The 26,682-nt window shown below is 40.6% G+C and overlaps 1 protein-coding gene and 1 non-coding gene across 11 annotated transcripts in view; one reads left to right on the forward strand and one right to left on the reverse strand.

The window, feature by feature from the left end:
* Positions 1-26,682, reverse strand: part of LIMCH1 (LIM and calponin homology domains 1) — a 348,428-nt gene that overhangs the window by 47,159 nt on the left and 274,587 nt on the right. For 6 of the 10 annotated variants that reach the window (XM_074324616.2, XM_074324614.2, XM_019751944.3 and 3 more), the window contains 5 exons: positions 20,001-20,036; positions 15,089-15,215; positions 13,417-13,574; positions 12,781-13,189; positions 9,263-9,481 (listed from right to left, as the gene is read on the reverse strand). In XM_074324616.2, the coding sequence (XP_074180717.2) occupies positions 9,263-9,481; positions 12,781-13,189; positions 13,417-13,574; positions 15,089-15,215; positions 20,001-20,036 (949 nt within the window). Of the gene's footprint in view, positions 1-9,262; positions 9,482-12,780; positions 13,190-13,416; positions 13,575-15,088; positions 15,216-20,000; positions 20,037-24,728; positions 24,990-25,435; positions 25,548-25,656; positions 25,776-26,682 lie in introns of all 10 variants that reach the window. The other 4 variants (XM_074324612.2, XM_019751940.3, XM_019751945.3 and 1 more) reach the window with 2 other exon arrangements.
* Positions 2,410-2,568, forward strand: LOC141570296 (small nucleolar RNA SNORA76). Its single transcript, XR_012494301.1, has one exon. It is a non-coding gene; the product is annotated as a small nucleolar RNA SNORA76 (small nucleolar RNA).

Raw genomic sequence — 26,682 nt, forward strand, 5'->3', positions numbered from 1 at the left:
AGAAAATAGTCACGGGGATGTAAAGTAAAGCATAGGAAATATAGTCAATAATATTGTAATAACTATGGATAGTGCCAGGTGGGTACTAGACTTATTGGGGGGATCACTTCATAAATTATACATATGTCTAACCACTGTGCTGTACACCTGAAACTAATATAAAATAATACTGCATGTCAACTATAGTCGAAAAAATAAATACACAAGACGACTTTAAGCAACATGCTTTTCAAGCTTCTAAAAGATTTTACAATAGCATCCAGTGGCAAAAAGATACTTTTTCTTTTGGAGGATGGGGTAGTTTTGAAATCCTTATAATTAGATAAGCATTTTCTAATGATGGATAAACATGTATCAATTCTGGAAGAACATAATATTAACTTAAAATGCACTTTTAAAACTCTAGGCAGGAAATAAGCATCACATTTATATTATTTAATGGATTTTATAAATTTTTACTATATCAACAAGCCTGAATTGAACCCTTTTAAGAGATTTAATAAGTGGAAATTGTTAAATAAACTGAAGTCTCTTTTATTATATTTGTTACATATCTATGTTGTGTGTGTGTTTACATTGTTACATTAACGACTGCTAAGATAGTAGCATTTGAAGATCAAGTAGCCAGTCTAACATTACAAGAGAATAAGCTGGGTTTTATAATCTAAAGTGCTCCATATACACACGGAGAAATATTAATATATGACAGTATTTTTTGCTTTGATATTAATGTATAAAATACTGTCACCAATATTGATTTTTAGGTTTCTCCCCCCAAATAGGTTAGATTATAGGAAACTAAGGTTAGGAAAGAAATTTGCAGCTAAATATTGATGAACAATGCTCTTGAGAACACTGGTGTTTTCAATTACTAGAAATAAAATAAATAACTACAAAAAACAAGCGAAAGCTTCCCCAGCCCCAAATAAACAAAGAATTGGACATATTTTATTAAATCTCAGATGCAATCAATTTTAAGTTGTATTATTTTAGGTACTACTAAGAAAGTAAACACACTGCTGAATATCACACGCTATTGAATATAAGATTTATCCTGATATAGAGATCTTCAAATGTGGAAAGTATGTCACTTGGAATCAATGAAATAAGACAATTCTTGAAGTCCTTTAGACATAATTTATAATGCAAAGGAGACAAAATCCTCAAGCACTATTTCACTAAGAATTATTTTACCAGCACACCACATTCCAATAATATTTTACTTATGCGTGACTAATGGAGAACTTCCACTTTCAAGATTTTTCACATTTCTTAATGCATTTCTATATGACTTATCACTCAGATACTGAGCTCCCAGATGGCCCGATTTATCTTCCCTTAAAATGATGCTTTAAAGCAGGGGTGTCCAAACTTTTTTCAACGTTTTTTACCAAGGGCCATATGCGGTAAAATACACAAACAGCCGGGCCACTCATGCGAGGTGAAGTACGTATTGCCTCACCTGGTTTATTTAAGTAAACTAAATATATTTTTGGAATTTGCTGCGGGCCAATAAAAAAAGGATTGCAGACCGAAGTTGGCCCGCGGGCCGCAGTTTGGACACCCCTGCTTTAAAGGGTACACATACTGTGGTTACTGAAGCCATGATCAGTATTTACTGCATTTACCGTATGTCAGTACTGTTGGGGTACCTGACATGGATTGTCTCACTTAATCCTCAGAGCAAGCTTATAAAATATGTACCAATATGATTCCCTTTATACATGTGAGGAAACTGAGACCTAGGAGCCTAAGTGACTTATCCAGGGTCATACTGCTCGCCAGTAGGGGAGGCGGCAACCCTGCCCTATGTTGGTACCTCAGTGCTCCAATCATCTGGGCTGGGAGGCGCAGCCACAAAGCTGTCCCCAGGAATTTAAAGGTTCTGCTCAGTAAGAAGCAATCTAGAATCTGAAAGTCCTAGTTTTAGTGCTGAAATGATTCAAGCTGCCTTTTTCATTCCATACATTCTTATCCATTCTACCTCACTCTTTCTATTCTCTCTCTCATTCGTTTATTCTGTACTCTCTGATGAAAACTCTAGAAGCTCTCAGGGCAGGAGGCAATTTAGCTAAGTCTCCACTTTCCAGGGTGGCTTGAGGCCAGACTGCCGCCAGCCATCACGTCATCTCTGGACTTTCCATCCAGTCCAGGTTGTGAGTGGGGCAAGGGTCTAGTACAGTATCTGGCATATTCCATGCATTATTTGTGAAATTTATGCTCTCAAGCTTTGTTTAAATGCATACATACTACTCATCAAAATCAGGTGATTACTAGCAAAATATTCAGGAAAAATGAAGAGAAAAAGTAAGCTACAATACAATTTGAATAACATGAGCCCATTTTAAAAAATACTTTATGAAAAAGAGAAGAAGGATATTCATTAAAAAAAAAAAAATCTTAGTATTCCCATTGCCTTTGAGCCTCGGCTGCACTTGCCGGTGACGTCGCCAGGGGTGGGGGACAGGATGGGGGTGCTGTCAGGCTGCAGCGCCAGAGCATGGGCTTGCGCATAACTGGAGCTGTCTGCTCTCTGCCCGCAGGCCCTTTTAACCGCCAGCCACAGGCGGCACCGCGCTGCCTGGGGTGGGTTTCCAGAGGAGGGGGGTTTGTAGGGGAAAAAAGTCTTAGTATTAATTTCTGAGTGTCTGGAGTAATAGGTAGTTTATATTTTCTTTATAATTTATCTGTATTCTGCAATATCTATAGAATACATGTAATCAAGGGAACTCTCCAAAACCAGTTTAATGAACTTGTATCTGGACACTCCATCCTGAAAGCTTGTGACTTTTGAACTCACATCATTATTTCAAAGGCGATGCGTTCAAAATTGGCAGTTTTAACCAGTCCTAATAGACTCAGAGGTTTGCCTGAAACAAACCTGCCTTGCTGGAAAATTCACTTTCTGACCCATACTTTCCTTTGGTTACAGCTAAATAGAGGAGGGGCCTTCCATTCTCCAATCGGTAACAGTCTCAAGAATGAAAACAAATAAAAACAGATCCCTGGACACAAATGAATGACAGCACAGAAAGGTTACAGGGGCCTAAGCCAGGAGTTGGCTTCCCCTGACTGAGAACAGGATCCAAACTGGCTCTGATGCCAGACTTAGCCCTGAGGCCACGGGTGGGAGTTGGCAGTTTCCTGGCTTCAAAGGGACCTGGTCTAGCCACAAAATCTACCTGGCATCTGGCTGCTCATTTTTAACAAGACTCTTATTGGTGGGCTGGCCCAGAGAGAATGAATTGGAAATATGAAGCAGGAGTTCAAGAACAGTCAGACACCTAGGGTGTGGGTGGTCCCGTTTCTAGAACTCGGACTGATCATTTAACCTCTAAGGACTGGAAGATATGATGTCCAAGGTCCTCTCCTGAGCTACCATTCTCTGACGCCGAGTGATTTCCTGGCTCCAGTCTTGAATAACTTATCTGGACACGAGCCTGGAAAAATCAGTCGACTTATGTCTTGGCCCAGGTATCACATATGCCATGCATGTGTTTCCCCTTTCACTTTTATACCTTCAAATACATATCTATTTTCACTGGATGAAAGAGGATCTACATGAAGAATCAGCCTCTCCATTCCTTAAACTTTTTCTTTTCGCCTTAAACTTTTCAAACCAACAACGTGAGGCTCTGATCCAAGTAAGACGGGCTGGGTTTGATTTTTTCATTGTCCTTGATGGATACTTTCTTGACGTCTATAAATGCTTCTGTACCTAACGATCTTTAATGACTTTTAAAGACCATTAAATCTAATAGTCTTCAATTACTTCTAGATGGAGAATACATGCTTCTAAAGAAATGTTGGTTGACATTTGATGTCTAGAAGGAATTTGCAGTGGGTCTCAGTTATAAGGAAAACAGCACCGACTCCAGTGCCTTCACACTGCTGTCTTTGCAAAATGAAATGTTTCAAAAAAGATCTGCTTGTCTGTTTTCCTGGATCAGAAAACATTAGGAAAGTACTGCATTTTCAGGAAAAGGCCTAGAGCTTTATCAAGGTGGGAAAAAGAGACCTACCTTCTTAGTTTGAGAAAAGCAGATGAAATAATTTAGGTATCTAATAGCTGAGTTTCTACCCTGGTCAATGAGGGAGAATTGCCAAAAACCTGGTGGGAAGGTGCTGGGCGGCAGGGAGGGCACATGCGACACCATGTGGGATGAGTTGGCAAGGGAAAGCTCATCAGTGGTCATGGGATGGAGTGACACAGAGGTCAATAAGTGGGTGTCCTGGGGATCTTGGCTGCAGAGGGAAGCCAAATTGGGGAAAAGTGAACAATAAGAGAAGCAAAAAGAGCTGCAGGAAGAATCGTGTGGGCATGTGCACGGGCAATTGTCTTCTGGAAAAAGCTGTTCACACTTGAATGTTTCTTAGAGAATTACAACTGGAACAACTGACAAGCTGAGTTGGAAGATGACAAGGAATTCATCTCATTTGTATGTAACTCACATCTGTTCAAGATGGCAATTTTGTCGATCTTTCCTTAACCCCAAAAAAACTTTACACGTATCACCTTTCCAGGCTTCTGAAAAATATACGGTAACTCTCTTTCTCTTGTTTGTTATATGACAATATTAAAAATAACTTAAGGGCACCACTGTCTGAGTTGCTTTTGTATCATGCTAAGTGCTCTATGTACATGAATTCTCACAATAACCACTGAATGCGTATACTCTGACTCTTCTTATTTTAAATACAAACTGAGGCTCAGACAGTTTAACTTGCTCAGGTGGGGTGTGATCTTTGACCTAGTGCATGGAGTACTTTAGGTATTTTAGGAAAGGGTCATTTTTGGTACCATCGAGGAAAGAAGAGATTTAAATTCAAATATAACTTACAGTGGATCAAGAACACACTGGAATAGCTTCAAGGGAGACATAAAACATCTTTCTGTAGGTCGCTAAACAGGATAAATGAGTCCTCAGATTAGAAGACCTTCCAAAGTCTCTACCAATCCTGGATTCTAGGAATTTGTTTTATGACAAGATTTTCTTACAGAAGCCAATGTTTTAAAATGAAAAAAAAAAAAAAAAAAAAAAAAAAGTGTTAGGTTTCAACTGGGAAATATCGCAGGGATAACCGGAAGGGGGTGGGGGAAACCTGTCCCTCTGACTGGAGTGTACACCATCTAGTCACCCTCATCACCCTTTGGGTGCTCTTGTGGGCTCCTCACCACCCATGCCTTTGTTTCTGCTATGCTCAACCTGTGGAATATAGGAATAGGAGAATATTCCCAACATGTGGAATACCAAATTCCTTCCTGCATTTCAAACGCAAGTCCCGCACTTACGGTCAAGTTTCATAATCCACATCCCACACAAGACCTGCCCGACTAACCTCAACCTATAATGATCATAGCTATTCTTTCTAATCTTACATCCCTCTAGTCTTCTGACCCTATCACCTAGCACTTAATTAAATACAGTTTTATTCTACTTGCTTTATATGAATTGCTTTCCCAGCAAGTTAATGGTTTTCTTTTTTATTTCAAAAATGAGGCACAGAGTAGGTCCTTAATTCATGCTTATCAATTAGCAGGCAAGCATTGGCAAGGTAACGGGCATCACAATTGCATCACTTAGAGATGATTCATTGGAGGATAATCTGGGGTTGCTGGTATCAGTAGATCCAGCCAGAGTATTTAAAAAAAAAACAACAGCAAGCCTAACTTAATTTAGAATCTATTTCTAAAATAACAGAACCATGGTCCCAAGAGTTTGGAATGAGAAAGATGAGGAAGAAGGAAACTGAAGGGATGACATAATGTCGCAAAAAAGTGGTTGTGTCGGCACAAAAGGCTGACACTCTGACCTCCTCCTGTCCCCAACTGGAGTCTTGCAGCCACCCTTCTCTGCTGCTCTGCCTCACAGTTTGGATTCGTTCCCCTGCCTACTGCTGCTGTGCCCTTTGAACAGTACCAGCTCACCCTGAAGGAACTGTGACATTTTAGTGGTGGGTGAGGCTACTCCTCTGTAAAAAAAGTGTATCTGTTGGGAATGCAGTTTTTGGAAGAAAGACACTATTTAAAGAGAAAAACACTATTCCTTTGACAGCCCCATAGAATGGGGCAAATGAATTAGAAACAGCAAATCAGATCCAAACAGCGATCAAGCCCTGGGAGGCCCTGCAGTGCGGCCCCACATTTTATGCTGGTCCCCATATTTTGCCATCACCAATTAGTTCCACAGTTGCAGCAGGAATATGCGGGCTGTTACACTGTCAAGAAATGCTTTTCTTGGAATATGGAGGAGGAAGTATAATGAGGAGCAGGTTTGTTGGAGAAGAGATTCTTTTAGAATGACTCTTGGGGTAACACATTCTGAATGGAAAACTCTTTGTGTCGTAAGTTGTAAGCGAGTATGAAGAGCGTTTCTGTAATGAGCCAACATTTCTTGTAGTACAGCTAACAACTTGGCTTACGGTCTAACAGACATAGTTTACAGGTAGTCATCTACCCAGAAAACAAGGTGAGAGTCATAGTGAATTCAACAGCCTAAAGTGCTAGACACAGGGTAAATGAATGACCTATTCAGAACCACTAGGGTTTATTAAACTAGAAATTACTCTAAACTAGGCAGCTTTTCTAAGAAATAGATACTTGGAGGAAGAGACTCTCAGGCTTTTCCATGAATTTGGACCTGTATCTTGAGTCTGCCCAGGATCAGGCTGGTTTCTGGGAAGAAAGTTCACAAGGCACCTTTTTGTTTGGGTTTTCCATTACACGGTATCAAATAATCCTCTTTCTTTCAGATCACCTAATTTTGTTTCTCTTAAGGTCCGATACTTTTGGGGATATGTAATCAATGGGAAATCTTTCACGTCTTCTGTTTGCCTTTAGGGAGCTTGGCAGTACAACAATTAAAGTAGAAAATGTTGAGCATTAAAAGAGAATATTTTCTGTTTATTTTGCTCATTGTAAAAATAAGGAAATTAGTCATTATTGAGAATGAGCATATTTTAAAGGGCACTCTTATGGCTCTAAAAACAAACAAAACACCCTTTTTTTCTGTTTTTGGAGTCCTGTACTTACTACCATAAGTCTCCATATAAGACAGGGAAAGCTTTTGTACTCCACCAAAGGGTTAAAAATAAAAACTTACACCAAGAGAGATTAAATAGTTGGTATATGAACGTTATGCCTTATACCATCTGGTCTCTTCACTTACTCCTTTCACTTCTGTCAGGAATAAAATCTATTCAGCCAAAGGCAGAGTGTTCTCTAAACCATCACAACCAAATGGTCAGAGGGCAGACCTGCAGAGGTAGAAAGTATCTGCCTGATAGCAGAGCCCTTCAGATTTGTTCTCGTACGTAATCGTCTGGGCCTGAGTAAGCCCTGTATACTTCTGTTATGTGGCATGTGCCGTGGGCCAAGTGTGGCACCTACATTGCTGCTCTTCCAAAGTAAGTGAGAAAGAGTTGTGCTCAATAGTGCATACGAAGAGCTCTGACCTGACATAGGAACCGGATGGAGGCGGGGAAAGGTGTTTATGAAGGGAACTTAGAAAATGCTCTTTATTAAGTGTGGCAAGAGAAATAAGAACAGAATTACTAACTGTCCTAGAAAAGCACTTCCACCACTGAAATGTCGAATGAACTTGGGGAACTTCTAATTAAATTTAAGAGTGTAAGTCAATGTTGACTCTACTGGGAAAGTTTCCACGCTACTAGCAGAATTCAATATTCCATCTTGTGATAATCTGTAAGAACTCTTCAGAGACGGTGACATTTATGCAAGGGAAAAGTGAAATGAAATTCCTGGTTGCGAGACTCAGCATTTGCCTGGATCACAAAACGTTGCTCCTGGAGACCAGCAGACATGTTACCATGCTGAGGAAATTATTTTTGGTCTATTCCGATCTGAATTTCTTCCACAGGGCTTGAGCACAGTGGGAAAGAATTACATCTTTTCAACTCCTCTGAGAAATATTTTATTTTTTCAAAAGACAAATCCCAGAGATAAGAGAAAGAATATCCAGTCTGCTGGGTGGGGTTAGCTAGCTAGGTCATCTATCTCAGATGGAGCTGGGAGACAAGTTTTCCTCTGGACCAAAACTTTCTAGGTGCTGAGGGAAAATGCTGACAGTTTTCCTTATCCTATATAACTCCAACTCAAAATGCTATAAATTAAAACTGCAGACACCAGCGTCTGGTGAGAACAAATGGGATTGAAAAGAGTCTATCTTGCACCCCAAAAGCTCGGCTGCATCTGTGGTAGTAAAAGTTTGGGTTTGATCAGCAAAACCAGCATGAGCCTTTCTGGTGTGAGATTTAAGAAGGTGTAATCTTTCCTATAATATTTTATCCTCCACAGCGGCAAATATAATGTTCTTTTGAGTTTTCGTTTCTGCTCTTCTTGAATTATCCTACATTTTTCATCTTGGCCATTCAATAATGCTACTAATTGCTCTGAATTTAGGGGGTTAAGCTAATAAAAAATTAGTTTGGTTTATAATGAGTGTTTTTAACTAATAAAAATAATACCCTTTTATACATGTTGTCAAGGGTAGAAAGCCATCCTGGTTTTGATGGCACCAGTTATTTTCAAACTGTATTAACAAGTCTGATGGGGTCCTGAACAAACAGAAAAAATGATATTTTAGAAACTTATTTACTTTTCTATAAGATTAGACATCAATAATGTGAAGACAAGAAAATTTTTTCTTATTCCCAATTTATATTACATGTTATATTATACCTACTGTTAGTATTGAATTGTGTCCCCCGCCCCAAATTCGTATGTTGTTGGCATAACCTCTAATCCCTCAGAATGTGACCTTATTTGAAAATGGGATTGTTACAGATGTAATTAGTTAAGCTGAGGTCGTACTGGAGCGGAGTGGGTCCCTAATCCAGTATGAACTGATGTCCTTATAAAAAGGGGAAATCGAAACACAGACAAGCACGTAAGGAGAGAGCCATGTGAAGATGAAGGCAGAGATCAGGGTAAGATGGATACATCAAGTGAAGGAATACCAAAGATTGCTAGCAACCATCAGAAGGTAGCGGGAGGCATGGAATAGATTCTCCCTTACAGCCAACAAAGGAACCAACACTGCCAACATCTTGATTTTGGACTTCTGTGAGACAGTTTCTGTCGTTTAAGCCATTCAGTTTGTGGTACTTTGTTATGGCAGCGCTAGCAAACTACTACACCCACATAGAAACAAATGATCATTATCAAGACCGGCTTATTTTTAAAAGTAGATTCTTTCACAATGGAATTATCCCAAATAAGAAAATAATGTTTGGTTCTTACTGTCGGTTCTTGGGGAACAAAATTTGGCTTCTTTATGTTGATCTCAATGCTATTGTTGTCTTGTTTCAACTCCACTGGGGACCCATGCACTCTGGCCACGTCTTCAAACATCTGAGATTTGGTTAACGACGGGGCAAGTGTCACCGTGGGACACTCTCTTTCCTTCTCCTCCTCATCACCGTGAACCGTTTCTCCATTCATGCTGACTTTCCCATCTACCTATAAAAACCAGAATGAACAGAAAACATGCTATTCCCCAAAGAAAGGCTATAACCAAATAACATATTCAGAATCACCTTAAAATATTATCAATTAATAATCATAGTCCAACAAAGAATATGTTTTCATATACTTGGATTGGTTTTAGAAATTAGGGCTCCTACAAGAGCCATTGTTGAGGGTCTCCTTCAAAAGTAGTTGGCCTTCTCAGGCCACTTTACTTTAAATTACACTTCACGTTCACCTTACATAGGGTGTGCTTCCATTTTAAAGTATCGAAAATCAAGGAATCTTACATATAAATACATGCCACCTACTTGGGCTCCCATAATTTTTCATGTAAATTCTGACTGCTATTCTACAATTTTGAGGTTTTGTTTATCTGGTTAGTATATAAATTAGGTGGAACCACCTCAGATGAGGAAAATTTTACAAGTTTTCCTGGGTGGGTAGGGGGCCGTGGGTACTTTTTTTGATGCTATCATGGAGGGCACAGAACCTGATGCTATGCTATGTTTCAGTAGATGTCTATTTCTAGTTAATTTTACAATCCCATTTTTTTTCAAGAAAAAAGGCCATATACATTAAAATATTTTTGTTTTGCACCCATGTCTAGGGAAGACAGTGACAGCAAGAAAGGAGGTGCTGAGAGTGTGGTTAGTCTGGCTTATGAAAAGAATCTAGAAATCTCTGTCTTGAAGTTTAAGGCACGGGATCTATAGAATAGTTGAGAGGAGGCTCCGCAGTTAGATGCCTAAGGTTGAGTTCTGGCTCTATCACTCAACAGCCGTGTAATCTTCAACTTGTTTCCTCATCTGCAAAATTTATAATAGTACCTCCCTGATAGTGCTGTTATGGCAATTGTATGGATTAATATATATACAGAGTTTAGAACAGTACCTGGCTCATTTTAAGTATGCAAATATTAGTTTCTATGACTAGCTCTCCTAAAATCTTTGTCTGTAATCCACGAGAAATAAATTTAAATCACGGCTGAGCACATACACATAAATATAACTGAAACAAGAATTTCACAAAACAATATTTACCTTTATTATATGTGATGCACCGTTTTTCTTTTTTTTAATTGTGTTCTAGTCTACTTCATTTTGCTTAAAATGATGATTCCAAACCACTATATTGATTTTATAACTTAGCAACAAGTGGCAACTCTCAATTTGAAAACTATTTCCTTAAGCTTGAAATAGTTGATCTTCCTCTATTCTTCATTATGTTGTCCTGGGAAACCGAGCCTGTGTTCCGCCTCCCACGCTCCACCCACCTCCCCACGAGAACATATACACACTCACTCACACACACACACACACACACACACACACACCTTGGCTTATGTCCTGGCATTACCTGGTAACAATTGTTCATTTACATGTTACCCTTGACCACAAGTGGGTCCACCCCCTCAGTGGTGGGGCTGGGAATAAGGCTGATAGCCACGATGACTGAAGGCTCATTGGTGCTCAAGAGCGAGCCCCAGCTCTAGAACAGAAGGACCTCAATCCACCCCTCCACGAATGATCTTCCTGAGTCCTCTATATTGTCTTGTCACAATGGTAAGGAACCGGGTTTTCTCAAGGCCATAATGTTGCCATTAAGTCACTCTGTCCTAATTCTTCTGTTTACATTAGGGGTGTCAAAACTGTGGCCCGCGGGCCAACTGCGGCCTGCAATCCATTGTTAATTGGCCTGCAGCAAATTCCAAGAATATATTTAGTTTACTTAAATAAACCAGGTGAGGCAATACGTACTTCACCTCCAGTGAGTGGCCCTGCTGTTTGTGTATTTTACTGCATATGGCCCTTGGTAAAAAACGTTGAAAACAGTTTGGACACCCCTGGTTTACATGACCATATCATACTGTTTATATAAAGGAAGGGAAGTAGACACCTAGATTATCAGGTTAGATGCCTTGGATACCAAATTAAATACATGTATTCCCTACCCCTGTTCTTAGCCACATCAACAGCAAACCTTCCTTCATGAAACATCACAGTTCGTCATCGTGGGCCCTAGGTAAAGGAGACTGTGAAGTACTTGGGTGAGCTGCCGAGCACGTGTGAGCACATGCGTGAGTCTCCATGATGAATAGCTCATCTTCTCAGGAAAAATTAATGTATTTATTCAATAAACACCTGCTGAGTGCCAACTGTGTCCTGGGTACCTATGCCAGGCTCTCAGGATGAAGCTGTGAACAACAAACACACAGCCCCTGTCCTTTAAGGGACAAACATCTCAATTCAGCCACAGCCAGATGAGGCAGCCGCAGCATTTTTCTTTTGTTCTAGCAAAGCCTAAGGCACAGATCTTAAAGATACATTCAGAGTTATTTAAACAAAAGTCAGGAAGTATGGTTTGGTTCCTTTTAAGTCAATAGGGAAGATACCCAGCGTCACATCGCTCAGTTAGTTTGGTTAAGCAAATTTCCTGTACAGTCACACCTCCATTCTGCTAGTGAGGAATTCCACCTGTGTCTTCCATTACACACCCATGTGGTGTGTAGGGACAATGAGAACTGATTTTTCTTTGTAGTCAAGAGAGCTTAGACAAACGATGAGTGCCTCCTCAAAATGTGAGGGAAAATACTGGAATTTGAGAAAGTGAAAGGATGTTTGGTTATCATAGATTCTTTGGTTCTGGAACACTATTTTACACATTCATTGGTAAACAACAACCTAGTTTCTTTCCACTTAAAAATATTTTAAATATCTATTTCACTTGAGGACCAAGAATACTGCATATTTTCATGTGTTACCTGTATTATTTTTTTCGACTGTAGCATCATTTTGGATATAATGTCAGTGACTTGCTAAAAGAAAGGTAGATGTATATACTTCTATTTAAACCAAACTAATTCAAATTTTGTTTTGAAGAATTTGCAATATCTCCAGATAGTTGGAGATACCTAGGGTGTTACTACATTAGGGTTTGTGGCCAGCACTATAAAGAGACCATGCCATTACATCAAATTAGAAGATAGATTTTGCTCATGGAAATGACTAAACACTCAGTCTCATTGGAGCCCATCAGTATTAACAGCAGGAATTGAGGGGAACCACCTAGCCCTTAATCATTTGCAAAACAATTCTTGGAGTCACATCAACTTTGCAAATGTAAATGTTAACAGTTTGCTTTTCTTTTCTTCTTTCTAATATATTTTGCTTATGTTTGCATTTTCTTTTGCAACCGAAAGAAAATAATTGCATTTTCTTGAGACAAGACGCTTCTTCCTCTTGACTAACTGGAGTTCAGTTTTGGTTCTACTCTTAAGGAACTCATCCTACCTTAAAGGTCTTCAAAACTTCTTGAGAATTTTTGGGCTGGGAGTAAGGCTTGGGTGTCAGCATAGGCACTGCTTTGGGAGTGACAGTTTTGCTTGGAGACCCACTGCCTGCTGACATGCTGGTATCCAGGATGCTGGTACGAGCGATGGTGGTTTCCACAGTGGCAGTGAATTTGGGTGGAGGCAGTGACTGTTGCCGCAGGTATTTCATGGGGCTGGGGTCAGTCAGGAAGGGGGATAAGTTTGGCTCTGTTGAATGGCTTCTTTCCAGGATTTTTGGCATCTCCAAGCGTTCAAGAACAGCCTCGCTGATGGTGAACCTCTCTATGTACTGTTGAAGGATCCCCTCTGCCTCCTCCTGGGACCGTGCATTCTTATACGCCTCATGCAATTCCCTCTCTCTCCGCTCCCTAAAGGATAGGCATGGGAGACAGAAGCAATAACAAAGTCAACAAGAGTCACAAAAATTGCAAAGATGACATTGGTAGGAACCAAGGCAGAGCTGAAGGAACAGCACAAGAAGTGTATAATATTGGTGTCAGAGCCTTTGTGATAACCAACAATTTTTAGAAAAAGCACAGCTAGATAATATTGACATTAAACAACAACAACAACAACAACAACAGAAAGAACCCACTTTTCTTGAACAATTTCTCTGTAGGTTTTGATGCTTTTCCTTCGTTCACTTGTCCCATCTTCCCCAGCCAGTAACTTCTCCATTTTTTTCCTTTCTTCCTCTTTCTTGATTAAGTCCTGAGAAGCACTTCTTCTACGGCTTTTCCAACGTGCCAGATCCTGTGGGGGTGGATTTGGTGTAAACAGAACATACTTTTTCAGGCTTGCACATAATTCCATTTTTACTCCTCAGAGTTTAGTGAGCACTGAATATGGGCCAGACACTATGCTAGGGCATTCCCACACAATCCAATGTCTGGTTGGAACAGGAATGCTTCAAAGGCAAAAAACTTTCAGATACATCTACATTATCCATAGCAGGGTAGCACATTTATTTAAACATGGCAATGTGAAATTTGCAATCACATTTCATGTCAGTTGCCAAATTTTAAAGTATTGCTTCGCCAGGGGATTTCATTTCTTGCTATTTATGACGTCTGCATTGTGAATGAACTTGCTGACAGTACAATGGTAGGAATTAACCACAGGCCTCCACAATGTCCTCAGGGAAGGAAGAAAAGGCAGAAAAAAATTGGCTTTGGGGTCTTACAGAACTGATGATTCTACATGGATTAATTCTTCTGATCCTTACAACAATCTCACCACGAATCCTAGGCACTTATAGCATAATGACGAAGAGTTAGGCTTCTAGAGTCAGATGGGTGGGATTTCGGCTGTGGGAAATAACCCTAGCTCTCTCTCTTCCATGCTTTGGCATCTCAGGCTTTGGTTTTTCAGCGTCTCTGTACCTCAGTTTCCTCTTCTCTAAAGTAAAGATGATAATAACACCTACTCTGACAAGCCTGTTGTGAGGGTGAAATGAGATAGTATATATAAGGTGCCAGGCACATTGTAAGTGCTCAATATATAGTAGAAATAAATATTACTACATTTCATTGACTTTGGAGAAGTTAACATTTTTGACTAATGGCAATGGCTATCTCAGAGTACTCGGTGAAGATGAAATTAAATAATCCACTCTCCCTCCTCTCACCCCTATTGTCAAGCTCTTCCCCTGCCCTGGCTCTTTGCTCTCAGCATACAGACAATCTCAAGGGCTTCATCAGGCCCTGGAGCCTTCCTTTCCTAGTTCGAATCCTGGGTCTCTTACTCACTAGCAGTGTGATTTTGGGCAAGTTACTTAGCTGTTCTGGGACCCATCTGTGGAATTGAGGTGATAATAGTTGCTAGCTCACTGAGTTACTAAGAGGATTAAAGAATTATTACATGCAAGACACTTAGAACAGTGCCTGCCACTGGTACACTTTCAATGTTGGCAGGGATTTTTGTCATCATCATTATCAGTTTCAAATATATAATCTCAAAAGACAGTACATCCTCAATTCTACATCCCATGCCAGTGGACTCCCTCCAGTTCCCCTCTCCTTTGTGGCCAAACTTCTAGCAAGGGTACTTGCCTGTGTCATTCACTCCTCACCCTTCATGTTGCTATTAACCTTCCTTTAATTCCCACATTAACTGTGTCGCTGTTTGAAATCCTCCAGGGGCTCCCTTCCCCTGTCTGGCTTTCACGTCCAAGTCTACCCACCCCACCTGATTTTCTGCTCCAAAGGGCCTCTAACCCATCCTGCTGGGCAGCCTCCCTGCCGCCCGCGGCCTTGGCCGGCACTCACATCTTGCCATTTGTCGTCCTCTTCCCGTAGCTGGTTATTTATTAGCTGCAGCTGCTCCTGGCGGGCCCTGCTGTGCGGCTGCACTGCGGCCTCCTCCTCACACCGCACGTCAAACATACTCGTGCTCCTAGGTGTGGAGAGAGCAGAAACAAAAATGGACCGGGATCAGAGCCCCCTCGTCACATCTCTGCATATTCTGGGACGTTCTGCTGCGTGGGGGCGCTATTTCACTTGGAAAACCGGTCCTCTTTCAGGCAGCTCCCTGATGGCTGTTTGTTCCCTCCCTCAGCCAGAGGCGAGCATGCCAGCACCCCCACCTCTTCTTTTGCAGCAAAAGCCCAATGTGACCATTTTTTGTCTTCAGCGGTGGCTGCATCAGGTCAATGTAATTTTTATATGTAGGTGCCAAAATATGCTTAAAGAAGATCTAGGAAAAGGCATATGACACTCTGGGCTCCTCTCATTTGGAAATGCATTAGAAAATAAAAAAGAGAACTAAAAGGGGGAGGGTAGTGTTCCATGAAGCGAAACTTTTTTTTTTTTTTTTTTTTACAGAAAATGCTTCTTGTGTAAAGATCTGGCTTAAATGTTTTTTATTATATATTAACTAAGGTAACTTCTCCATTTCCAAAAAAATATCATATGGTCCTAAGGCCGTATTGTATTAGTTTCTGAATTTTGGAAGCAGCCAACAACTATGCATTAGTGATGCATACGTTTATGTGGTTGTCTCTATTTCCTGTAAAACTGTCTGTAAATCAATAGTGCAATTGTTGACATCTTGGAATCAGGAAAATCAGATATTTCATAGTAAGATTAAGGAATAAAATATATAAATCAGTATATACTTTGTATCCTAATATTCTCATGAACATTTTACTTTTTTGTCAGGTTACTTCTGAATTTACTCTTTTAAAAGAAAAAAGGGAAAACAATTTCTTAAAACCCTCTGTCTATACATATAATTGATATATTCTATAGGAGCTTATTAAAGGGTGGGCAAAACCATAGGGCGATTTCTATGATGCTCACATAGACCTTTGTTACAGCAAAAGCTGAAGCAGCAAGATGAAAACAGAAATAAAAACCAAAGCAAAATCCTTTTTCCCCTCTTAAAAGAAATGAGCTCTGGGACCAAATGAGTTACATAGTGCCAAAATCAAAATATGGAGGCCCCTTTAAAGTTCACTGTAAACTTTTAAGGACAGAAGAACTGTGATAGTCTGTTTTTGAAGCCAGCTTCACACAAAGAAAAAGAAAAGTCATGCACTTAGACACCAACTAATTCCAGACATCATCAGTAATGTCCAAAACAGTTGTCGCCATGGCCAGACAATGACAGTGGCAGCATCACTGGATGCTAGTGGGTTCCTTAGCAGGCAGCTCACTGGAAGGTGGCTGCCCACCTTCGTTTCAGTCCACTCAAAATAAATCTGCAAGAGTATGTAGGTGCCTCTCCCCTCTCTCTAGATGTTAGACAATTTAAGGCTGACCTAAGAGAGCTAAATCTGAAGACTGGACTTGTAATCTGTCTTCCCCAAGAGTATTCTAATAATCTGACTGCATAGAAGGACTTTTATCTGAGGTCCTCTTAGCTCAGATATGACAAACCACCGTGCGGAGCTGCCTCCACTTACTCAGTGGGTAGTGTTGATTGTGGCAGCTGTGCCTTCCTGAAAGATAAATGGCAGTCCTCAAGAGGCAGGAGGGACTGTGATTTTAAACTTATTTTATACTATTTATTCATGTTGTTTAGGAGAGATTTAAGAATTTGCAGAGTTAGGTAGAAAAGTCTAACCCATGTTTTTTAAACTTCAAGGATCAAAATTCCCTTAAGTAGGCTTTCCAGAAAGAGATGAAAATTCATCCCATTCTCCTCTCAGTTTTAAAAAAAAAACCTTTACCTCTATATTGAATTCACTCAGTTCATCTTTTAAGGCAATTCACAGCCTTTGCAAAGATCTTAGAAGACAGAAACCTCTCTGAGCTGAGACTTGCTCATAGTCTACTCAGTAGTTGGCAGATTATGGGAGAGAAAGAAGGTTCTTTCCTTCAACTTTGCCATCTATAATTTCCACAGGGCAGAATTTTGGTTTAGGCCACAATGGGTGGCTTCTGGGACTCCAGAAAGAAAACAGCAGCCTTCTCCAGGATTGGGAAATGGTTATCTCAGTTGATGGGCATGGAAAGGACAGAAACAAGCCTTCAGAATTGCCTCTGTCCTTGCTTCTTATCTCCGTTCCCACCTTCATGAAGGCCTAACTGCCTCAGCCCAAATGTGGCCAAAAGCTGTTTAGAGAAACAAAAAAAGAAACTCTTGTTTGCCCTCTCCTATACCAGGAAATACTATTTTTTCCCAGCATTGGGTTTTTTGGTTTTTTTTAAAGAAATACAAGCAAACTGACCAAAAGAGAAACTAAACTTATGAGCAATACTTTTATGCCATTTCAAAAAAAGGAACTAAGCAAGTTGAGAATTGATCATTCTAGACAGAAAATGGGCTGAACCACTACTCAGAAAATGTTCTCTAATTCAGAGGCTGGACTCAGCCTCCACAATGAAGACGTGTGTGTGTCTCGGGATGGGCTAGGGGGATCCTGGAGAAGCCCAGCTTCCAAAATATGAACGCGACTTGCACAAAACCTGTGCTTTCCAGCACAGCAAGCCCTGTCCTTGGGCTGTTGGGACAGGGGATCTAGGCTGCTGAGCCCAGGAGTGTCCCTTGGTGGTGCGTTGGCATTTTTGAGGTCCAGGATTAAATTACCTCAAGGGGAGCCTGGAAATTGTTTCTGGGCCAAGTCGAAGGTAAGGGAATTAAGAATAAAATGGCCTCTGGCTCTTACAGTGTACAGGCTCTGTTGGTGGGGAGAGTGTTGGAAGAGGAAGTGTGTGGAAGTAAAGAAAAGGGCAAGAAGGTGAAACTAAATCTATGGAAACATTCTTGGCTTGCCAGGAGGCGGAAATTTCTATTTGCCTGTGTGGTAGGTCTGCCCCTGACCTGCATTTTCCTTAAAGGGCACATCTTTTTTTGATTGGGCTGTATTTTAAGAATGTGTCAATTATGAATAGAGTCTGTGCCAATAATTGCCCTTAAAGATTTTGTAAAAGGAAGATAGTGAGGGAATAAACTAAATACATTATGAATTTCTATTTAAAAATAAACTTCTGATATGAACTTGTTATTTTGTTCCCCACATGGTTTCATGTAAATTATGTCTACTCCAAGAAGGAAATTCGGGCTTTTGATATTCCCAGATAAGACGTCTGGGAAAGAAGTTCCTTCTACCCTCCTTATTCTATATGGCCGTTTTTTGTAAATTTAGGAGAGAAGGGTGTCCCCAATCTAACTGCTTAAAAAAAAAAAATCATTAACTTCTGTGGGTGAGCTTTCATATTCAGGTACAGGCACAATCTGAAAGCTTTTTAATATAGCTTTTTTCTTTTACTTTTTAGGGTTTCCCAGACAGCTTTCTTAGGCAAATTGAACAGCAGCTTTGCACTGATGAAGAATAAATCCATTCTATCAAAATCTTTTTTCTAACCAAATCAAAGTAGTGTTTTGCCTATCAATTTTATGCAGTCCTCCTTTCAGTGAATATTAAATATTGCCACTACAGATTTTAAAAGTAATAATAACCAGGGCTCAATTTTATAGACTCTTTAACTCCATGCAGTCAGTCAAGCTCAGGCTGAAGTTGGTTTGGGTTTTGAGACATGAGTGTGCTTCTGTATGTCAGGCTAACAAAGCAATCACAGAGCGTACACCGGAAACTGGTATCGTTGGTGCAAGAGTCAGACTGCTTAGAGCCGAGAGTACGAACGGAGCTGATGCCCTAAACATGAACGTGGAAAAAGCACAATTTGAAAACAGTAAATTTTGGGCTAGCGCTCATCGTCACTGTTGGAGATAATTTGTGTGTCTGACACTGCTGTTTGGACCCCTCACTATGTGACTTGAAACTATGGCTCAGAACAGCAAGATGGGGACAAAGCGTGCCAGTGACCACTTCTGTCGGCCTAGACGCCCACGGGGCCACGAGCTGCCTCTCAGAGGACAGACATCAGGTTCAGAGGCGACTAATGTTGGAATTAGATATTAGTCATGTTTCTTAAAACACAAGATACTCAAATCTGAGGAAGCTAATATTTGGCTACAAAAACTTTTGCCTTGGATATTCATTTCAGAATCCTCTGTGTATGGAAAATCCATTTCTGAAATGGAGTTAAAGTGGTCACAGATGGGAGAGTACGGATTCTTCTCAAATTTGGAGGTGAGACAGCGGATGGGGAATGAGTCTCTGAGAGGAATGGAAACCAAATAGCAGGGAGAGGAAGCCCAAGTCCTGTTTTACATCTTGACCCCTTGCTCTGCCATGGAACTTGACTGAAACCCCAATGATTTGGTCTCAAGCATCCCACAGTTTATATTACTCCAATCCGGGAGGAACTTGGGCTTCTGAATCTACAATTAGTGGTTTAGGATTTATTTTCTTAGCTTAAAAAAATGTGGCTATGAAAATGACTGCTTCTTTGTTAACTCCAAGCCCTAAACATATCAAGAATTAAATGCAAAACACAGAATGCCCTTTTAATAATTCTGTGGTTCAGAAGGAGTACCAACATCCAAATGGTAACAAGAACAACTTTAACATGCTCCATCTATGAAAAGCAAATGTTAAGTTTTAAGCAGCAGCTGCATATTAGAATCATGCTTCAGTTGCTTTTTCATTCATCTCTCCTGCACAGAACATATGTTCTGCATTCCATCTTCAAGTGCTTTTCTGAGACTGCACAAGTCAATTAGCTATTCAGTTCGCTGTTGCATTAATTGCATTTCCATTAGTGGTAAGTACTGAAGGCATGCAGTTTAGGCTAGTAATTAATGTATTCCTACGAATACAAGACAACTTACTCTGCGTCATCAGACACAGCAGTTCTCGGACCGTATCTATAAGACCAAATACAAAATTAGACGATTGGCAAGACAGAAGGTTAACACTATAACCAAGCTGAAAAGAAAAACTGCTGGTGACATGTATGTGTGTCAAACCTTTTTTGCTGATCATACTGGAAGAGAATTACAATTAGCAATTGTACAATGAGCAATATTCATGAACTGCTGAAAATGAAAGAAAAGTCTTCACAGTTCCAAAGAATGCAAAATTTGCATTAAAACACAGAGGAGAAATGAAAATAATTACCACGCTACCCACACAGAAAAGAATCTGTTTAATATAAACATAGAAAGGCTTAGGTGCAATCCACAATGTTTAGAGAAAGCAGCTTAAAAAAATCCAAGCCTGCATTAGGGTTATTCACAAACAGTTAAACTGTTCATGCTTTTATGTTCAGCCGTAATGGGCTGTAATGGACATTCAACATAGAAGCATGCTCTTACTGACCCTTTCCCTGACGTGTTAATGCATTTGCACAAATGACATCAAAGAGTGTTTCTGCAGTTTTCCGAAAGCAAACCAGAACTCCAACCAGAACCCCAATCAGTGCTTTCCACATGCATTTGACAAAAACCACAATTCCTAGAAAACTGGCAGCCTTAATCCAAACCAGACTTGGATGATATTCCATCACTTGAAAATTCAAAGTTTTTTTTACAATCTTTTATATTCTTCTGATTATTTTGATCTACAAAATTGTACCCTCTATGCTATAGGCACTTTAAGTTATAATGTGTCTGATAAAGCAAAGAAAAAGGTCAAGTAAGAAAAAAATATTAGAACATTATAAAGGCATTATTTTAAGTACATTTAAAAAAGCAGCTTCCACAAATGACTGTCGCCTTAGCAAAGGGGAATTTTAAGGGAAATTTCTTTGCTATGCCCTGAAAGCCTTGGCTGTTCATTTCTGCACTCTGAAGGCAGACAAAGAATTACTTAAGTAAGGCAAAAAAAATGTTCTGCTTTTAGTTTCCAATAAATTAAATTTTGACGTTTTCAGCAGAAATTACCTGATCCCATGTTTAGTTTCATAACAGTTTACTATAGGAAAAAGATTAATTTCTGAAGGCCTCTTCCTATAATCTTAGGGAAAACACCCCAGAATACGTGGGTTTACACACACCCACACAAACACACACACACACACACCCTTCACTCTTACGCTTTTATCATTCTAGAACAGTCTGCATTCTTTGATAATTATTTTCATTCACAGTGAAGGCAACCACACCAGGGCAAAAACGTAGAAGTCTCTGGAAATGGCCAAAAAACACAATGAGGAAAGGGTTTGTGGATGTTCCTGTTCTGGCAGTAAAGACTCTTTTTCTGTTTCTCCAGGGGATAGTTTCAGAAGGTGCTGAAGTTTAACCTAATACACCCAATTGTCCAAAAACACCACTACACTGAAGCAGATGACCAGTTGATTCCAGCACATCCAGAGCAGCAGAAGCAATGTCAATTCTGAAGGTTAGATAAATGTTTCCCAGTTAATTAACAGGCCTATTGGAATACACTTATTCAAATATAGTATTTTCTAAATTATCTATCGGGGAGAGCTGAGAAGTCATTCCTAATGGATGGTTAATCTAGAAATAACCAATTAATTTAATAGTTGGTGTTTTTGTGTCTCTATTTGAATATTTTTGTTCATGTTTGATTGAAGTATAACATACATACGGAACGTGCATGTAGCACATACACCTAAATGAATTTTCACAAACCAAACATAACCATAGATTAGCATTGAGTGTTGTGTACTATATAAACTGACCCATACAGTGTGTACTCTTTTGAGTTTGGCTTCTTTAGCACATTTTGTTTATGAGGTTCAGCTATGTTGTTGCATGTGGGATGTATTTGAATTTAAATTGCTTCTACACAAAACATAGCATTTTGTGGACATCTCTGCCAACAAATGTAGATTTACCCTAAAATTTAAGATCCATCAAGGCAAGGATTTCTCTTTTGGGGTTCCCTGAATAGTGACCAGAGTAGGCCCTCAATAAGTACTTATTCAGTACTTATTGGATAGTCTGAAAATTGAAATGGAAAGAATAGAGCAGTTTCTGAAGATAAACTTCATTTATTCCTTTACTATACACTTATGGATTTAAGGAATTACCTCGCAGACTAATTTATTAGCGTTAGGAGGGCATCAATTTAAGCAGAACTGTCTTTGCTGTTAAGGAGAACATAATTAGAACTTGGACTTCAAATAGCTTTCCCAATTATCCTAGGGGACAACTGAAAAGTAGTAAGTTAAAAAGTAGCTAATAAAGAGATGTTTTTAAAATGCGAAATAGTGAGTCAATAGGCTATGAGGTACAAAATTGGCCAGGCAAATCACAGTTGGTATAAGCATCCTAAAAAAAAAAAAAAATCAATTAATAAAATTGAATTGTGAGGCTAGGGGTATTTAGAAAGATAAAGGGAATATTCTGTGTACCTATTGATTGCATTTATGTAACTCCCAGCACTAATAAAGCACTTCAGAATCAATAATTCACTGGTCATATATTTCCATATTGTGCATGTGGGGACAGAGCCAGGAGTGCAGTTTCCAGGCTCTCGGCCTCACATGGAAAGGTGCTGGCTCAGGTAGCAAATGGCCATCAACTGTGATTGGATGGCCATCAGCTGTGGCTAGTTGGCCGTCAGCTGTAACCAGTGAGTCATTGGCCACTAATGTAACTGCTGTGGCTGCGCTAGCAGATAATGGTGGCTGGCAAGCAGCGGATTGCAGTTAGCAAGTGAGGTTGGTTGGCAGAGAAGTGGACGGCAGTTTGTGGATCGTGCGGCTCCCACTTCCTGTGTCTCCAACCCAGCCGCCAGCAAGACGATAGTGGTACGACTCCCCTATCTATGGCTCCGTGGGTGTTCCTTTTTGGCCGAGCCATATCCTGTGTTCTTATGTGGGGAGCGGGACTAGAGACGCCGCCTGACACCCTGCATGACAGTGCACTAGCAGAAGCTTCATTTGAAGTGAGAGGGAAAAATTGGTTTATTGCTCATTTAAGATTCTCCCCTAGCACTCAGCACAGTATTTTACACATAGTAATTACTCAATAAATATTTGCTGAAAGGAAAATAAATTCCCAAGGTATGTGCTTGCTCTATTACACAATTGTGTCACACAATGAATCTCACTATATCTCCTTATGCTCAAACTAGCCATTCATTCCCATCTGAATATTAAGAGGAATCTTTCTGAATCACAAACAAAGGGAATGACAAGAATGACAGGGATTTCTTCAGACTTCCACCGTTTCCTCTAGCAACTTGTGTAGACAACGCTCTGCAGTGGGGCCGTGGCTTTCCACTCAGATAGAGCTGGGTTTGAATCTTGGATTGTAATTACCAGCTATGTGAACGTGGGCCTCAGGTTCCTAATTGCAAAATGTAGATGAAAATTCTTACTCTCAAAGGTTGTAGGCGGAGTCAGTAAATGGGAAAGCACCTAGCATGTATGTAGTAGGCAGCTGTAGGCCTCACGTCCTTCTTTCCTTTCATTCTGACTTGCTTTACAGTAGCCCATTGCTCCAGGGTCAAGCCACATCAGGGCATCTGGAGTGAGTGATTCTGGTGGGCCAGGCAGGCCTTCTGTCACTAATCAGCTTTAACCAGCCCTAACCATCTGATATCCAGGTGTGATCCATTCACTTAACTTCTCTCTTCATAAGGCTTTCCATCTGTGAAACGGAGCTAACACCAATTCAACCTTCCTGTGAATTCACAGGAGAAGGTGAGCTAGAGGGAGCAGACACACTTTGAAAGGGCCACAAAGCACTCGACAGCTATAAAGCAGAGCACGGATATTACCCCTGCTCCCTGAAACCAGTGTTATAGAAAAGCTCTACTGTGGTATTCTTATCATGATTCAGAAGACTGTAAAGCACATTAAATCCAGATGATAACGATGGCTCGAATATTAATGTGAACATTTTGGAATTACTTAAGGTTCTCCCTGCTCCGCACTCCACCCTCTGTCCCACTACCATCAAGGCCCTTCCTGAAGCAGAACTGCATCACCTGTTTTTCAGTGGAGCTTATAATTATGCAAAAACACTCCCTTGCCGTACATGGATCACACAGACCACACTTTTAACAAAAATATATCACTCATTCAATAACAACAGACGCTTTGACGTATAGGACCTTAAACCAGACCATGAACCCCAGGATTAGTATTTCCCTAGTCTTCATTTTAAATCAAGTCATGGTATGGAATAGAAATTCTACCTCTAGAGAATACTGTTTACTAATGTTGAAATTAAATTAAATTACAAATTTTATAAGTGGTAGACATCTTCTTTAGACTAGAAGTCCCTCCTAGAGCCAAAGTGGAATCAAATAGGTCAGAAAGAAGTTCAACTGCTTTATACAAAGGCTTCTATGTGAGCTAGGAAGAAATAAGTTTCCCATTTCGGATGCACACAAGATGAGAGTCAGAGAGAACATTTAACAAGAAAGTTCACAACTCAACTGTTTTTTTCCACACCTGCCTGCATGCAAAAAAGGAAAACACATTCTTGGCAGACTGCGCCAATTTTTATCATCTCGTTTCTTTAAGCAATACCCAGTAAGTGGCATTGATGTACCATAATGCATTAAAAACATATTCAAAGCATGGATCAAGACTCAGGCTGGAGAAACAAAGTCACAATGGCACAGGATAGTCTTCTGACCTCTTATCTTTCTTCCGTGGACCCTTGGAAGATTCTTCCACATCCTGTTGCTTTGCAAATGGAACTGGAAGGAACTGGTTTGGGTTGGATCCAATATGTCTAAGAGATTTCCCAGTTCTCCTGGCCATCATGTCATCTTTTTGTGAATCATACAACTTTCTTTGGTTTTTCAGTCCACTGTCACTCCTGGCAGGAGCTGTCATCTTCTCCGAGCTCTCTTGTCTCCCTAAAGCCTCCCATTCAGAGGCCAGAGGGCACGAACTAGGGCAACATTCAGTCCAGCCAGTCAAAGTCCACTTATTGCTAAAGATCTTTTCAGTAGCATCACGTGCTTGACATTAACTCAAGACAGAAGGAGCCAATGTCCATAGAGAGAGCAGCACATACAGCAACTGAGTATCAATTACCGTGGGCCTCCATTATGCAACTGGTACTCACATGGGAAGAGATTTCCCTTTCTGGTTTTCATGATTTCTGAGAATGAAATTTGGCCAGCAACCAACCACATGCAAAGCCTAAAATCTCTACCCCAAGGGGCCACTGAAAGCGGAACTCTGACACTGGGATGGGCGCATTCCTTTAAGCGACTTAACTCCACAGCATGTCAGTCACCAAAGTGCATATTGTGGCTGTAAGCTGCTTTCGGGGAGCACAACAGCCACACACAGCAGAGGCAGCACACCCTGGAATGCAGGCAAGGCGCTCACAGTGGCTGGCCGCTCTCCTCGGATCTTTCAGCCTTTGGCGGCATCTCAGAATCTCTTTGAGCAGCTCGTTCTTCCTCTTCTTTGCCATCCTGTGGCAGCTGTTTGGATGTAACTAAAGCCAGAGAGGACAGCTTTACTACTGGGAAAGAATTCACACCGGAGGCCTGGATCCCACCTGTCATCCTTCACCTGCTAGGGAGGGAGGAACCGTGGCTCCTCACCTTCCTCTGTCCTCTTAGGGCTCGCACCCAAACTGCAGACAGGTTCCTCCTGGGACTCCAGCACAGGAGCCAGCCACGAGACCCTTTTGCAACAGTCATCTATGCCAGAATTCACGGTTCTGTTGATAATCAAGTAGCAATGGTGTCAACAGAGAAGAGGAAAAAGAGTTATGAAAGGAGACAGTGAAAGTCGTTGAGCCTGAAAGATTAAGAGAGCTCAGTTGCTCTTCTTCCAGAAGCCACTTAATAAGCATGACATATTCAGATTGAGATAATGGAATGAGAACCCTGGCAAGGGCCTGAGAAATGTCAAAGAAGGCTGGCACGACCGTCCCCATGGGGTTGAGTGATGGCCCCCTCAGTAGTCAGGGACTCATGGATGCATTTGTCAGTAATGACTCACTCCTACCTCTTCCATCCAGATCACCATCAGCCTCTGAAACCCCAACTGTGTATTTCTGGTGTGCTTGGGTTATCTGTACCTATGGTCTGTTCTCCTCTATGGTGTCACCCACAGTCTGGACCAAAGAAAGCCCTCTGTATGTCATGGACCATCTACTCTTTCCTTTGGATTTCAAGGACAAAGCCTGGAGGAGAGTGCCATGAGCAGGTCCTCCTGCTGTGGAGAACTTCACTTTGCTCCCATCATGCAGATGGAATGGAGGTTCCCAGGAGAGTCCAGTCTTATAAATGCCTTCCACCTGCTTAATGGAAGAGAGACCAGCCCACAGAACCGAACCCCCAAAAGAGGGCTTGGGAATGTAAAGCTAGAAAGCCTCCAGTGAAGAGGAGAACTGGTGAGAGGCTCATAAAGACTTTTCCCAGGTGATCTCTCACGAATTTGGATGATTCATCCAAAGATGATTCTTTGGTGATTCATCCAAGGAAAGTCTTGACTCATAGGAACCCACAAGAGGGTTCCTTTTATTCACTCAAGATTTATTACATAATTTTTTAAAGTAGGGGAGGGAGGAGACCTTTACTTTTTGTGTGTCTACTTAGATGTTCAAATTTTGAACTTATAAT

Source organism: Rhinolophus sinicus, chromosome 1, assembly GCF_057876585.1.
Source record: "Rhinolophus sinicus isolate RSI-liver-muscle chromosome 1, RSI-T2T, whole genome shotgun sequence".
Taxonomy (NCBI): Eukaryota; Metazoa; Chordata; class Mammalia; order Chiroptera; family Rhinolophidae; genus Rhinolophus; species Rhinolophus sinicus.